General features: G+C 39.7%; 1 protein-coding gene across 2 annotated transcripts in view; it reads right to left on the reverse strand.

Annotated features, from left to right (window-relative positions):
* Window positions 1-17,003, reverse strand: part of PLCXD3 (phosphatidylinositol specific phospholipase C X domain containing 3) — a 190,528-nt gene that overhangs the window by 66,810 nt on the left and 106,715 nt on the right. The window contains exon 1 of one of the 2 annotated variants that reach the window (XM_060295738.1): window positions 12,452-12,569. The exons of the other annotated variant lie outside the window; for it this stretch is intronic. Coding sequence (XP_060151721.1) covers window positions 12,452-12,461 — 10 coding nt within the window. The 5' untranslated portion in view covers window positions 12,462-12,569. Of the gene's footprint in view, window positions 1-12,451; window positions 12,570-17,003 lie in introns of those variants that run through there. 2 annotated transcript variants of the gene reach the window in all.

A 17,003-nucleotide genomic window follows, 5' to 3' on the forward strand; every position in this document is an offset into this window, starting at 1 on the left:
TAAACACAACTCTGTGTGGACTCTGGCCTTGAGAGGGTACAAACCTGATTGATGGCATATAGGACTCTGACCTCAGCACATGATCATCTCTGCAGGGAGATCTGTACTGCCCCATTCCCGGTAGTACTTAATAAACAAAACCTCCTATTGGTTTCTGACTGTAATAGAGTAGGGAACATACACAGATTATGAAAAAATATTAATTCTCAAATCACTTTTACTTGATTTGGTAGTCAGTCAATTCTCTCCAATTGTAACTATACAATGCTCAATCTGACAGAAAAAAATGTAAAAATCAATTATTTGGTTATTATTTGACAACCTACAATTAATCTCATTAATTTTTTCCCCCGTTGATTAAAGTGATCGGTTATTTGGATTTTTCAGAGACAAAGGCCAAACCTTGAGGAGTAAGGATCACTCCTTATTCCTGTCATGTAATCTTGCTTCAGTCCTCTAGCACACGATAGGGCTTTGTGGACAATACAAGTGATTTTGTGTCATCAGAGATAATGCACAATATGTAATACAAACTAAGACACTTCTAAAACTGAACAGATAATTAAAAACTACATGCTTGTAATTTAATATTTGTACTTCACTTGACATAAATGTATAGGAAATACAATTTTTAAAATTAAATTAAACCTGACACATCTTGTAGAACACTGAGATTAATCCTTTTGTAAAGGAAAAATCAAAATGACCATGCTGTGTTTTCTCCTTGGATAAATCTGTATCTTTCATATTGTGTAAAGCCACACTCAGCACGTCTCAGAGACAGTAAGCTGAAGTAAAGGAGGTTGGTTTCTTTACTTTTAAGTCTTTTGATCCAGGATCCCAGATGCTAAATTTGAGAAGCCTTATTACATTAATGCCTCCCAGTAGAGAAACTCAATATTCATCACAATTTCTTTAAACTTGCTGGGTCGTTTCTTTAAACCAGTAGAGGAGCTGACAGTGAATAGTTTAGAGCAGCAGCGTTTCAGTCAAGGGGCAGAAAAGAAAGCCTGCTCCAACTGCCACGCTTGGTGAAACTTATTGAACCTCTTTTTCATATAGATGTCCTTTTAAGGACTATCAATAGGGTTGTCTGGAAAATAATTAAAAGACACCCCAAGAAATAAAGAATCCCTAAATTACTGCTAACTTCCCATAAACCAGCTCAGCTATACATTCTCCCTCTCCACTGCAGCATCTGCCTGGACCATTCTCAGGAGCTGCTAAGCCAGGGATAACAGTATCCCAAACTTCTAAATCTGCCAGCATAGCATTGGTGAGGGCAGCTTCCTAAATGGGAAGGTCCTGAGACCAGGAAGAATCTATATATGAAATATAAAGATTTAAGAAGAAAATCAATAGAGCAGCAATACTGTTAGGTAATCAGAAAGACCAATAGACCCATCTGTTTCCCTAGAGAAGTGGTATTTAACCAGGGTTGATTTTGATCCAGGAAATATTTGACAACACCTGGAGATGTTTTGTGTTGTTATAAGTGAAGGGGGCAGTGCTACTGGCATTGAGTGGGTAGAGGGCCAGAGATGCAGCTGACCATCCTGCAGTGCACTGGACAGCTTCCACAACAAAGAATGAACCAGCCCAAAATGTCTGTACAGTAGTTCCCCTCATCTGCAGGGGATATGTTCCAAGACACCCAGTGGATGCCTGAAACCATGAATAGTACCAAATTCTATATATACTATGTTTTTTCCTATACGGACATACATATGATAAAGTTTAACTTATCAATTAGGCACAGTAAGAAACTATCTGAATTGCCAGCATCACTACTCTTGCACTTTCGGGCCATTATTAAGTAAAATAAGTGTTACTTGGAACACAAGCACTGAGATACCATGGCAGTCTATGTGATAACCAAGATGGCTAAGTGACCAATGGGCGGGATACCCTGCTCAAAGGGATGATTCACTGCCAAGGTGGGACAGAGTGGTCAGCATGAGGTTTCATCACACTACTTAAACAGTGAGCAACTTAAAACTTATGAATTGTTCATTTCTGGAATTTTCCATGTAATATTTTTGGGCCAGAGATGACCCGGATAACTGAAACCTCAAAAAGCAGAACATCGAATAAGGGGGGACGACTGTACTAACAAGGTTGAGAAAGCTTGCTCTAGTTGAAACTGTACAGGCAGATAAAGTAATTTCCAGAAGTATAAACCAAACATGGAATTGTCTCCCTCCACCCACACACACATTTTCCCACAGTAAAACTCATCTCTCACATGCTTCTCATGGTGTCATTTTACTTTTAAGATATTCTGAATACTTACAGCAACTAAAACTATCACATATGAAACACTGCCTTTTTTTTTTTTTTCGGTATGTGGGCCTCTCACAGTTGTGGCCTCTCCCATTGTGGAGCACAGGCTCCAGACGCGCAGGCTCAGAGGCCATGGTTCACGGGCCCAGCCGCTCCGTGGGATCCTCCCGGACCAGGGAACGAACCCGTGTCCCCTGCATCGACAGGTGGACTCTCAACCACTGCGCCACCAGGGAAGCCCTGCTTTTTTTTTTTTTTTTTTAACATCTTTATTGGAGTATAAGTACAATCTTGTGTTAGTTTCTGCTGTATGATAGAGTGAATCAGCTATATGCATACGTATATCCCTATATGCCCTCCTGTTTGTGTCTCCCTATCCACCCCTCTAGGTGGTCACAAAGCACGGAGCTGATCTCCCTGTGCTATGCAGCTGCTTCCCACTAGCTACCTATTTTACATTTGGTAGTGTACATGCCACTCTCTCACTTCTTCCCAGCTTGCCCATCCCCCTCCCCATGTCCTCAAGTTCACTCTCTACATTTGGTCTTTATTCCTGTCCTGTCACAAGGTTCTTCAGAACCATTTTTTTTTTTAAGATTCCATATATATATGTGTCAGTATACGGTATATGTTTTTCTCTTTCTGACTTACTTTACTCTGTATGACAGACTCTAGGTCCATCCACCTCACTACAAATAACTCATTTTCATTTGTTTTTATGGCTGAGTAATATTCCATTGTATATATGTGCCACAACTCCTTTATCCATTCATCTGTCGATGTACACTTAGGTTGCTTCCATGTCCTGGCTATTATAAATAGAGCTGCAATGAACATTGTGGTATATGACACTTTTTGAATTATGGTTTTCTCAGGGTATACGCCCAGTAGTGGGATTGCCGGGTTGTACGGTAGTTCTATTTTTAGTTTTTTAAGGAACTTCCATACTGTTCTCCATAGTGGCTGTATCAATTTACATTCCCACCAACAGTGCAAGAGGGTTCTATCCTCTCCAGCATTTATTGTTTGTGGATTCTTTGATGATGGCCATTCTGACTGGTGTGAGGTGATACCTCATTGAAGTTTTGATTTGCATTTCTCTAATGATTAGTGATGTTGAGCATCCTTTCATGTGTTTGTTGGCAATCTGTATATCTTCTTTAGAGAAATGTCTCCTTAGGTCTTCTACCCATTTTGGGATTGGCTTGTCTGTTTTTTTGATATTGGGCTGCATGAGCTGCTTGTATATTTTGGACATTAATCCTTTGTCGGTTGCTTCATTGGCAAATATTTTCTCCCATTCTGATGGTTGTCTTTTCATCTTGTTTATGGTTTCTGTTGCTATGCAAAAGCTTTTAAGTTTCATTAAGTCCCATTTGTTTATTTTTGTTTTTATTTCCATTTCTCTAGGAGGTGGCTCAAAAAGAATCTTGCTGTGATTTATGTCATAGAGTGTTCTGCCCATGTTTTCCTCTAAGAGTTTTATAGTGTCTGTCCTCACATTTAGGTATCTAATCCATTTTAAGTTTATTTTTGTGTATGCTGTTAGGGAGGGCTCTAATTTCATTCTTTTACATGCAGCTGTCCAGTTTTCCCAGCACCACTTATTGAAGAGGCTGTCTATTATCCATTGTATATTCTTGCCTCCTTTATCAAAGATAAGGTGACCATATGTGCGTGGGTTTATCTCTGGGCTTTCTATCCTGTTACATTGATCTATCTTTCTGTTTGTGCCAGTACCATACTGTCTTGATTACTGTAGCTTTGTAATATAGCCTGAAGTCAGAGAGCCTGATTCCTCCACCTCCGTTTTTCTTCTCAACATTGCTTTGGCTATTTGGGGTCTTTTGTGTTTCCATACAAATTGTTAAGTTTTTTGTTCTAGTTCTGTGAAAAATGCCATTGGTAGTTTGATAGGGATTGCATTGAACCTGTAGATTGCTTTGGGTAGTAGAGTCATTTTCACAATGTTGATTCTTCCAATCCAAGAACATGGTATATCTCTCCATCTATTTGTATCATCTTTAATTTCTTTCATCAATGTCTTATAGTTTTCTGCATACAGGCCTTTTATCTCCTTAGGTAGGTTTATTCTTAGGTATTTTATTCTTTTTGTTGCAATGGTAATTGGGAGTGTTTCCTTAATTTCTCTCTCAGATTTTTCATCATTAGTGTACAGGATGCAAGACATTGCTGTGCATTAATTTTGTATCCTGCTACTTTACCAAATTAATTCATTAGCTCTAGTAGATTTCTGGTAGCGTCTCTAGGATTCTCTATGTATAGTATCATGTCAGCTGCAAACAGTGACAGCTTTACTTCTTCTTTTCCAATTTGGATTACTTTTCTTTCTTTTTCTTCTCTGATTGCTGTGGCTAAAACTTCCAAACTATGTTGAATAATAGTGGTGAGAGTGGGCAACCTTGTCTTGTTCCTGATCTTAGTGGAAATGGTTTCAGTTTTTCACCATTGATGATAATGTTGACTGTGGGTTTGTCATATATGGCCTTTATTTTGTTGATGTAGGTTCCCTCAATGCCTACTTTCTGGAGGGTTTTTATCATAAATGGGTGTTGAATTTTGTCAAAAGTTTTTTCTGCATCAATTGAAATGATCATATGGTTTTTCTCCTTCAATTTGTTAATATGGTGTATCACACTGTTTGATTTGCATACATTGAAGAATCCTTGCATTCCTGGGATAAACCCCACTTGATCATGCTGTATGATCCTTTTAATGTGCTGTTGGTTTCTGTTTGATAGTATTTTGTTGAGGATTTTTACATCTAGGTTCATCAGTGATATTGGCCTGTAGTTTTCTTTCTTTGTGACATCTTTGTCTGGTTTTGGTATCAGGGTGATGGTGGCCTCCTAGAATGAATTTGGGAGTGTTCCTCTCTCTGCTATATTTTGGAAGAGTTTGAGAAGGATAGGTGTTAGCTCTTCTCTAAATATTTGATAGAATTCACCTGTGAAGCCATCTTCTCCTGGGCTTTTGTTTGTTGGAAGATATTTAATCACAGTCTCAATTTCAGGGCTTGTGATTGGTCTGTTCATATTTTTTTTCTTCCTGGTTCAGTCTCGGAAGGTTGTGCATTTCTAAGAATTTGTCCATTTCTTCCAGGTTGTCCATTTTATTGGCATAGTGTTGCTTGTAGTAATCTCTCATGATCCTTTGTATTTCTGCAGTATCTGTTGTTACTTCTCCTTTTTCATTTCTAATTCTGTTGATTACAGTCTTTTCCCTTTTTTTCTTGATGAGTCTGGTTAATGGTTTATCAATTTTTTTATCTTCTTGAAGAACCTGTTTTTGGTTTTATTGATCTTTGGTATTGTTTCCTTCATATCTTTTTCATTTATTTCAAATCTGATTTTTATGATTTCCTTCCTTCTGGTAACTTTGGGTTTTTTATGTTCTTCTTTCTCTGATTGCTTTAGCTGTAAGGTTAGGTTGTTTATTTGAGATGTTTATTGTTTCTTGAGGTAGGATTGTATTGCTATAAACTTCCCTCTTAGAACTGTTTTTGCTCTATCCCATAGGATTTGGGTCGTTGTGTTTTCATTGTCATTTGTTTCCAGGTATTTTTTAATTTCTTTTTTGATTTCTTCAGTGATATCTTGGTTATTTAGTAGTGTATTGTTTAGCTTCCATGTGTTTGTATATTTTACATTTTTTCCCCTGTAATTGATATATAGTAATTGATATCTAGTCTTATAGTGTTATGGTCAGAAAAGATACTTGATATGATTTCAAGTTTCTTAAGTTTACCAAGGCTTGATTTGTGACCCAAGATAAGATCTATCCTGGAGAATGTTCCATGAGCACTAGAGAAGAAAGTGTATTCTGTTGTTGTTAGATGGAATGTCCTATAAATATCAATTAAGTCCATCTTGTTTAATGTGTCGTTTAAAGCTTGTGTTTCCTTATTTATTTTCATTTTGGATGATCTGTCCATTGGTGAAATTGGGGTGTTAAAGTCCCCTATTCTTATTGTGTTACTCTCAGTTTCTCCCTTTATGGCTGTTAACATTTGCCTTATGTATTGAGGTGCATAAATATTACAATTGTTATATCTTTTTCTTGGATTGATCCCTTGATCGTTATATAGTGTCCTTCTTTGTCTCTTGTAATAATCTTTATTTTAAAGTCTATTTTGTCTGATATGAGAATTGCTACTCCAGCTTTCTTTTGATTTCCATTTGCATGGAATATTTTTTTCCATCCCCTCACTTTCAGTCTGTATGTGTCCCTAGGTCTGAAGTGGGTCTCTTGTAGACAGCATATATATGGGTCTTGTTTTGTATCCATTCAGCCAGTCTATGTCTTTTGGTTGAAACATTTAATCCATTTACATTTAAGGTAATTATCGATATGTATGTTCCTATTCCCATTTTCTTAATTGTTTTGGGTTTGTTATTGTAGGTCTTTTCCTTCTCTTGTGTTTCCTGCCTAGAGAAATTCCTTTAGCATTTGTTGTAAAGCTGCTGTGGTGGTGCTGCATTCTCTTAGATTTTGCTTGTCTGTAAAGTTTTTATTTACTCCATCGAATCTGACTGCAATCCTTGCTGGGTAGAGTAATGTTCGTTGGTAGGTTTTTCCCTTTCATCACTTTAAATACCTCCTGCCACTTCCTTCTGGCTTGCAGTGTTTCTTCTGAAAGGTCAGCTGTTAACCTTATGGGGATTCTCTTGTATGTTGCTTTTCCCTTGCTGCTTTAATATTTTTTCATTGTATTTAATTTTTGATAGTTTAATTAATATGTGTCTTGGCTGGTTTCTCCTTGGATTTACCCTCTATGGGACTCTCTGTGCTTCCTGGACTTGATTGACTATTGATTGACTTGTGATTGGCTTGATTGGCTCTGTTTGTGGTCTCCTTTTTGCAGGCTCCAGTTTCGTAGTTCCTGTTGGTTTTGGTGTCTGCCCTCTGTGGGTAAAGTTGGTTCAGTGGCTTGTGTAGGCTTCCTGGTGGAGAGGACTGGTGCCTGTGTTCTAGTGTGTGAGGCTGGATTTTATCTTTCTGGTGGGCAGGACCATGTCTGGTGGTGTGTTTTGGGGCATCTATGAACTTATTAAGATTTTAGGCAGCCTCTCTGCTAATGGGTGGGGTTGTGTTCCTGTCTTGCTATTTGTTTGGCGTGGGTTTCCGCCCTGGACCTTGCTCGTCGTTGAGTGGAGTTGGGTCTTAACGTTGAGATGGAGATCTCTCGGAGAGCTCTTGCTGAGTGATATCACATGGGGCCAGGAGATCTGTGGCGGTCCAGTGTCCTGAATTTGGCTCTCGCACCTCAGAGGCTCAGGCCTGACACCTGGCTGGAGTTCCAAGACCCTGTCAGCCACACAGCTCAGAAGAGAAGGGAGAAAAGAAAGAAAGAAAAATAAAATAAAATAAAATAAAATGTTATTAAAATAAAAAATGTTTAAAAATTATTAAAATTAAAAAAATTAAATAATAAAAAATAAAGAAGCAGCAGCCAAACCAGTAAATAAATCCACCAATGATAACAAGTGCTAAAAGCTATACTAATATACACATAAAAATCAGTAACTAGTCTGTCGCATACAGCAAACCCCAAGTCTACAGTTGCTCCCAAAGTCCACTGCCTCAATTTTGGGATGATTCTTTGTCTATTCAGGTATTCCACAGATGAAGGATACATCAAGTTGACTGTGGAGATTTAATCCGCTGCTCCTGAAGCTGCACAGAGAAATTTCCCTTTCTCTTCTTTGTTTGCACAGCTCCTGGGGTTCAGCTTTGGATTTGGTCCCATCTCTGCATGTAGGTCACCCTCTGGCATCTGTTCTTCACCCAGACAGGAGGGGATTAAAGGAACGGCGGATTAGGGGTTTCTGGCTCACTCAGGCCAGGGGGAGGGAGGGGTATGGATGCAGGTTGAGCCTGAGGTTGCAGAGGCTGGCATGACGTTGCAACTGCCTGTGGCGCCGTGCATTCTCCCAGGGAAGTTGTCCCTGGATCCCGGGACCCTGGCAGTGGCGGGCTGCACATGTTCCTGGGAGGGGAGGTGTGGATAATGACCTGTGCTTGCACACAGGATTCTTGGTGGCTGCAGCAGCAGCCTTAGCATTTCATGCCCGTCTCTGGGGTCCGTGATGATAGCCGCAGCTTGCGCCTGTCTCTGGAGCTTGTTTAGGTGGTGCTCTGCCTTCTGTGGGCAGATGGGGAAGGAATCCCCTCTCCTTGTGCACCCCGAAACAATGGTCTCTTGTCTCTTCGGCAGATCCAGACTTTTCCCGGACTCCCTCCCGGCTAGCCGTGGTGCACTAGCCCCCTTCAGGCTGTGTTCACGCCACCAACCCCAGTCCTCTCCCTGCGCTCCGACCTCCGAAGCCAGAGCCTCAGCTCTCAGCCCCCGCCCGCCCTGGCGGGTGAGCAGACAAGCCTCTCGGGCTGGTGAGTGTTGGTCGGCACCGATCCTCTGTGTGGGAATCTCTCCACTTTGCCCTCCGCACCCCTGTTGCTGTGCTGTCCTCCGCAGCTCCGAAGCTTCCCCCCTCCACCACCCGCAGTCTCCGCCTGTGAAGGGTCTTCCTAGTGTGTGGAAACCTTTCCTCCTTCATGGCTCCCTCCCACTGGTGTGGGTCCCATCCCTATTCTTTTTTCTCTGTTTTTTCTTTTTTCTTTTGAGTTACCCAGGTACGTGGGGAGTTTCTTGACTTTTGGGAAGTCTGAAGTTTTCTGCCAGCGTTCAGCAGGTATTCTGTAGGAGTTGTTCCACTTGTAGATGTATTTTTGATTTATCTGTGGGGAGGAAGGCGATCTCCGTGTCTTACTCCTCTGCCATCTTGAAGGTCCAGGCAAAGCATTGTTTTTGGGTTTGTTTGAAACCCAACAGAATATGTGGCTTAGACACTTATTTCTACCAATCTCTTGATTTTTACCTCAAAATTTCTTTCAATTGTTCTGACAGTTCTCAAGATAATCAGTAAATTTTTCAGGCTAAAATTAAACCATGCAGATAAGTACCTTTTATTCATTGATCTCCATCTCCACTCCAGGAACTTCTGTGTGGCACGAGTTTTGCAGGGACTAGATTTGTCTAGTTCTTATTTAACTTATTTAATAAATAAAGTGCCTGTTGTGTGCAAGACACTGTGATAGGAGTTCTGTGTGTGGCTGAGAAGAGGTGGGCAGTTGGGAGATTAAAATAACAGCACTTATCAAGTAAAGGAAGGGAAGATGGTTCCTTCTATTAAGCATCCCTTATGCCTCATGTCCTGCTCTGGACTATCGAGCATTTGGTAGACATTTATTGAGTATCTATTACATGCCATGCATTGGGTCAGGGATGTGGAAATCAAAGAGTACACGGTTGATCCTTGAACAATGCACATGGTCTAGGGGTGCCCACACTCTGTGCAGCCAAAAATCTGCGTATAATTTATAGGTGGCTCCCTGTATACTTGGTTCCTCTATATTCACGGTTCTGCATCTGCCTACTCAATCAACCATGAATCACGCTATGCTGTAGTGTTTACTATTGAAAAAATTTACATATAAGTGGACCCAAGTAGTTCAAACCCATGTTGTTCATCCTTGTGGAATTCATATCATAGTGGGGTGAATTAGGCAAGAAAAAAATTCACCATTATTATAAAGTATGATAAATGCTGTAATAAACTATATGTGATACTCTTTGATAAAATAGTTGTTCAGTCCATGATCTTCTAGAGATCCTTGATGACAAAAGATAAAGTGTGAGAATAATACCCAAGCATATGCAATCATTAAGGCTATACTTTTTCAATGTTAATGTGCATATGGATCACTTGAGGACCTTGTTAAAATCTGGAATGGGGCATGAGATTCTGCATTTCCAGTAAGCTCCCAGGTATTATCAATGCTGTTGTTTGAAGGACCACACTTTGAATAGCGAGGAATTAAGGTAATATTGGCATCTCTTGCTCATAAACTACATACCCATTACACCATCTTCTCTCCTCAGTTTCCTATGCTTCTCCACTCCCAGTTCCCCTCTTCACACACACACACACACACACACACACACACACACACACGCATAGACACACACATGAATACATACATACACATTGATTCACATATTTCTGCTTGTGTGATTTCCAAGTTTGGAGAGATGTCATAAACACTGTGTTGTGGGTTATGAAAGAAATGTGGCAAAGATCAGGGAGAAAACGGCATATTTTGTTGACAATGTTGGCCTTGGCTACTTTAGCAGAACCTAGAGAAGAACTCCAAAGGGATCTTTGTTCCTAAACAATGTGGGAAAGAACCAGAAGAAAACCACACTTTCTCTGGTATTCTGCTCTGCTTCAACGCCCAAAGGTCCTGGACAGCCCAAGAAAGACAAGACAGTCTGTACCTAAGAGAGAGATATACTTTACCTAAGACGAAACAAGAAAATCTGTTTTGCACAGCACTGTCTGGTTCTTCCTCCATTCACTGCCCCCAAAGATGCTCCATGAAGTCGAAAGAAATCAGACTCCCAGGAGCCTTTAGTAACATGTAGCTCAGGGTCCTAAGGCCCCTCAAGATGGGACTCCCTTTGCTTGCTGCACCCCAGCTACACCAGCCTTCTTTCTGCTAACCAAATACCTAAGCTCATTCCAATTTAGCCCTTGTGTGCATCCTTCTGCTCTGCCCCTTGTTGTTTGCATGGCTGACACCCTTTTCATTCAAGTCTTAGCTTAAATGTCATCTTCTTAAGTTGACCTTCCTGTATCTAAAGTATCTAACTCAACCCACCCTCCCTGTTAGTCTTCAGCCCATGATCAAGTTTGATTTTCTTCATAGTATTATATTTATCACCAACTTCAAGCTTCATACTATTTAATTGCTTATTTGCTTATTGTCTGCCTCCCACCCACTAGAATCTAAATTCAATGAGAGTAAGTATCTAATCTGTCTTGCTCACTATTGTATCTCTAGCAAAAGGCACAGCAATTGACACATAAAAGACACTCAAATATTTGTTGTATGAAATAATATCTTTCCATCTCTGTACACCTCAATATCTTAATCTATAAATGGACAGATGATGCAATCTACATATAAAAGTATAAAGTAAAATAAATGATAAGCACTAGACATGGATCACATAAAATACTCCACAAATATTAGCTTTTATCATCACTATTAATTATTATTTCTGCATTATTAACTCTGAGCACTAAGTGCCTGGCACATAGTAGGTTCTCACCAAATACTGGCTTAGCAAACGAATGAGAACTGCACCGAAAAGTTATAAATACTATGGCTGCCAAAAATTCTTAGTACTACTCAATGGAAATATTGTCACAGCATCCAGGAGTGCCTAAGATAGATAAATGTGTTTTAAAGTCCTCTCCCTTATTGATTCCCTGGACCATGAGTTCCCTTTCCTGTACCAGATGCAGCATTGGCAAGAGCCACCATCTCTGGAAGGCTCTGTTCCTTACCGACATGCCATTCCAGATTCTTACCACAAGTATAGGTTCTCCTGAAATCCAGAGCCAGAACCCACCTGTAGGGGGCTCAACTGCAGGGTAACTTACTCCATGACCATCTTTTCACCCCGTAGTTTTATCCTTGGGACAGGTACCTAAATCTAACTGTGCACGGCAGGCATTGAAAGAGACGCAAAGAAGATTCAGTCATATTCAGGGAGTATGCATCATAAGGGAAAGGAAAAAAGTTGGGAAGGCAGATGTGGTTGTCACACAGTCAGCCCTGTCTTCCCAATCCTCTTTAGGAACTGATTGTTTAAGATGCTGATGTCTTTTTAATGCCACTTCCTTCCCTGGATTCTACCTCCTTCCCTGGATTCTCCACTAAAACCTCCCTGTAGTGTCAGACTCCAGAATTTGGGGCAGCTTTGAATATTTGTAAGCACAGGAGCAGCTCTGGTTACCTGGACAGACAGAAGAAATGTACTGGGGAAAGGGAGGGGCCAGAGTAGATAAAACCAAATCCCCATCACTAAAAGCAACTATTCTGAATGAAGAATATCTACTGTGTTTTTCCCTCTAAGAAATCAAATATGAAACATGGCAAATAAACAGTCCAATTATTATATTCTCTTAGATTTGAGAGCCAGAAGGTCTCTGAAGCCTATTTAGCTTTGTTCTTGCACGTCTGACACTATTGGTTTTCCTTTTATGAATAACGAAAATCTGAAATAACACAACATTACCCTTAATCATGTTTGTGCCACAGAAATAACATCTCCTTGAAATACAAGCCTTTGATTCTACGATGCCCTCACAAAACACCACTTGCCAAGAGATGGATCTTTTTTTCTTTTATCAAAGAAGTGTTTGAGGCATGGGGATTATTTATTCCTCCTGTCTTCCTTCCAATCTCCCTTCCTCTTCATCCAGACTTGAGATCTGAGATCTGTATGTGTAGAGAAAAGCATACCTCATCTTACTTTCCAAACTCATGGCAAAACTAAAATAATAAGCAATGTCTGTAGATCTGGTGCACACATACACACTGGTTTATAAAAACTAGAACACAGGTACCATTATTAGACCTAAGAAGATTCTGAATAGCATCACCTTAATGTTACATGATATTTTGTTCCATAAATCCAAGAACACACATACGTATTACATGCTATATAAACATTCCCAAACCACTTAACTCAAAGTACATATTTGTTATAAAGCATTATTTGTTGCAATAGTATTGGTTATATAGAGTATTGATCAGGGATATACAGTATTGTCTTACTTTCAAATGAAAAACCCATGACTCTACATCTAAAATGGGTAATGGATGTTGCTATTTGTGAAATGAAAATATTGCAATGACACTCAAAATGTATTAGCTGAAAACTAAGTATTTCACAAACACCTAGTATGTACCCTGTACCAGGCTAGCAGTCAATAGAAAAATAGACAGCCGTTCTCTGCCATCAAGATCTTTCTTAATCTCTCATGGTAAAAAAATAAGCCAACAATGGAAACTTGGGAAAAATGACACCAACAGTCTCATCTAGGGCCTGGTGATCCACCAGCTTCACCCTCCTGCCTCTTCCACATCTCAACATACATATGTTGATTTTATTGGCTGCAAAGCAAATGTGGTAACATTAAGGGATAGATTAAAAACTAAAGAAGATATGCAATTTTCCTACCTTTAAGAGAGCTTCCCTAGAGAAAACTATCCATTTACCCATATATCCTTTTAGTCTGTGTTCACATGCATTCATATTTTACATAGTTTGATTGGTGTGTACCAAGCACATTGGATTGTATCATCAATGTTTTTCGATAGTATTACATAGTCTTCAAATATTGTTTAAATGATTGCATCATATTGCACATGCTAATACATACTTTAACAATTCCTCTATTAGTATGCATTTTTGAGTTTCCTCTCATATAAATTATATAAAGAAAAGTTCTTCCTTTCTTTTTTTTACAAAAAATTGTCAGAAATTCAGTAGACACATTTTTGGAATGATTTAACAATCTTTCTTCCTCTATCACTTCTTCCTGCATCCTCTCAGAGTTGTGTAACTACCTTAAGAGAAGTAAAGGACACTAAAAGCTGGCTATGGAAGTCATGGCAGTTATGAGTGGGGAAAATTACAGTGACAATGAACTCCTTTTCCACTCACTTCTGATAATGACCCTCTTCTAATCCCATACTTTTCTCAGTCAGCTCCCCACAAGACACAGGCATTTCTTGTTTCAGTTTTGATGCCTCACACCTCACACCTCTATTTCCTCAAGTATATTCTTTTTTGCCAGTCCTTAAAGTGTCTAGCCACTCAAGACCGTACCTCAAAGAATTCCCCATGCCCAAAAGCCTAGATATTATCTGGACCTGGAGGCACACTATTTAGAGCACACACAGAAACAAATACATCCCAAACAGCTGTTTTACTTCTTAAGGAAATTCTTTTATTTGAAAAATCTTTTTTATTGAGCCAGACTATTTGTATTGTCTTCTGATAGGAACTGTTCGGATTGTATTTAAATTGTGGTCAAGTATGTACTCCATGTTCTTATTCACTTTTGGTGAACGAAAGTTAGAAGGATCTCCCGTGGTAACCAGTCATTTTCTAGTGATCCCAGGTTGATATAAAAACAAAACAAAACAAAACAAAAAGTAACAACAATAAACCCTGTTATTTACTGTATTACACTTGTTAGAGCTTAAATTTACTTAGGGAGTTAACACTCGATCACACAAGATTGCAAATAATTAAAAAAACAACTCCCTAATTAGAAGTTACTTATTTTATACAAGCCAAGCAAATACTTTGTAAGTGAATAAGCCCAAGATTAGATCATGAAAGTCAGAAACTCTGTGCAAACATAAGGAAGGGATTGCTGTGAGCTGGCTCTATTTCTGTGTCAGAACAGGCAGAACAAGAGGAACTATTACGGCCAGTTTGTTTTGCATTGGACTTGGAAGAGTCAATTCAAATCAGCAAATATATTTTGAACACCTGCAATGTAAAAGGAAACATGCTAAACACCATGAGGGATATGGACAAGTTCTAGCTCCAATAAACTCAAATGAATGTCTTTAAAAGAATGGTCCTGGGCTTCCCTGGTGGCGCAGTGGTTGAGAGTCTGCCTGCTGATGCAGGGGACGCGGGTTCGTGTCCCGGTCCAGGAAGATCCCACATGCCGCAGAGCGGCTGGGCCCGTGAGCCATGGCCGCTGAGCCTGCGCATCCGGAGCCTGTGCTCCGCAATGGGAGAGGCCACAACAGTTAGAGGCCCGCATACCGCAAAAAAAAAAAAAAAAAAAGAATGGTTCTTACCTTTAAGGAATTTTAAATTAAAAATTCTATAGAATACTGCCAAGAAGGCTATTATTTTACTTTCCACTATTCATTTCTCACTGCCAGTGTACTTGAATTGCAGCATATTTGAATTCGCTGAATTAACTTCTTGGTCATCAAAATTTTTCTCAATACATTTGAGGTTACTAGTCCTATGGAGTGACTTGCCCCAAATCACACAGTGTATCTGTCAGAGTATCAACAGAAAACATATGGAAAAATCCAATTAGGATAATTCAAGGAGAGTTTATTTACAAAGGGAACATGTGGACGGGGTAATGTATAATCTCAAGGCTAGTAACAGCTGAAGAACTGTTGCCACTTCTAGGCTGCAAAGAATAAGGATAAGGAGTGTTACCAGAAACTGGTAGAAGAGGGCTGTAATGAAGGCTGCCTTGAGAGGGACAAGGAACTTCAGTGAAGGGACTCACCTGTCTCAAAGCAAGCTCAGAGAGGGATGCAGAGCAATAAATGCCCCAACATCACTTTTCTATAGCCACTTGAGGTACCTCCACTGGTTAAACTGAATTGTAAACCTGAGAACACAGAAACCCATTAATTAATTCCATAGTAGTGAGCCTTCTGAAACCAAGGGCAAGGTGAAGAACAGTGGAGAGATCTGGAGGGGAAAAGAAACAGTATCTGGGCATATAGCTTTGGTTGTAGTAGAGTTCTCCTAACTCTAAGTCCACTGTCAACTAGAACATAATTCTTCTCATATTACTCAAGATGCTTAATGAATTGAGTTGAGTTACTGAATTGAACCATAACTTCCCAACAGGAAGGAAGCACTGGGCATGTAATGTTGAGTCAGGGCCCAATGAGGGTGGGTCTCAGACCATCTCCTACTTTTAGAATTGGAATCAGATCAAAGAGCTGTACTCGGAAGCAGATGGGAAGCCAGTGTAGTGCCCAGGGCCAAGTGAGTAGAATGTTCCAAACGACCAGATCCATTCAGTATCCTCTTTTGCTAAACAGTGACACAACTCAGCATGTGACAGGCCAGACACTGTGTGAAGTGTGGGACCATTGCCAAAGACAGATCTGGTTTGGCTTAAAAGAGACATGGTAGTTTTCAGAATTTGCAAGTTAACTCTGTGAAGTGTCTTTCCATGTGAGAAGAGATCTGGCAGGATGAAAAAGTTTAAGAACCATTGGTCCTTTGCACACATCTAAGACCCCTGCTCTAGTCAGAGGTGGAAGTGAACTCCAGAAGACAGGAGTAGATGCACATCTCTTTGTGGGTTTAAAGGCAGCTCTCTTAGAAAAAAGAACCCTCCTACACTGTTGGTGGGAATGTAAATTGGTGCAGCCACTGTGGAAAACAGTATGGAGGTTCTTCAGAGAAACTAAAAATAGAAATATCATATGACCCAGCAATTCCACTCCTAGGAATATATCCAGACAAAACTATAATTCAAAAAGATGCATGCACGTCTATGTTCATAGCAGCACTATTCACAATGGCCAAGACATGGAAAGAATCTAAATGTCCATTGACAGGTAAATGGATAAAGAAGATGTGGTACATATATACAATGGAATACTACTCAACCATAAAAAAGAATGAAATAATGTCATTTGCAGTAACGTGGATGAAATTAGAGATTATCATACTAAGTTAAGTAAGTCAGAAAGAGAAAAACAAATACCATATGATATCACTTATATGTGGAATCTAAACTATGACACAAATGAACCTATCTATGAAACAGAAACAGAGTCAGGGACATAGAGAATAGACTGCTGGTTGCCAAGGGGGAAGGATGTGGAAGAGGGTTGGATTGGGAGTTTGGAATTAGTAGATGCAAACTGGTATATATAGAATAGATAAAGGACAAGGTCTTACTGTACAGCACAGGGAGCTATATTCAACATCCTGTGATAAACCATAATGAAAAAGAATATATCAAAGTGACTGAGTCACTGTACAGCAGTAA

This window comes from Globicephala melas, chromosome 3, assembly GCF_963455315.2.
Source record: "Globicephala melas chromosome 3, mGloMel1.2, whole genome shotgun sequence".
Lineage (NCBI taxonomy): Eukaryota > Metazoa > Chordata > Mammalia > Artiodactyla > Delphinidae > Globicephala > Globicephala melas.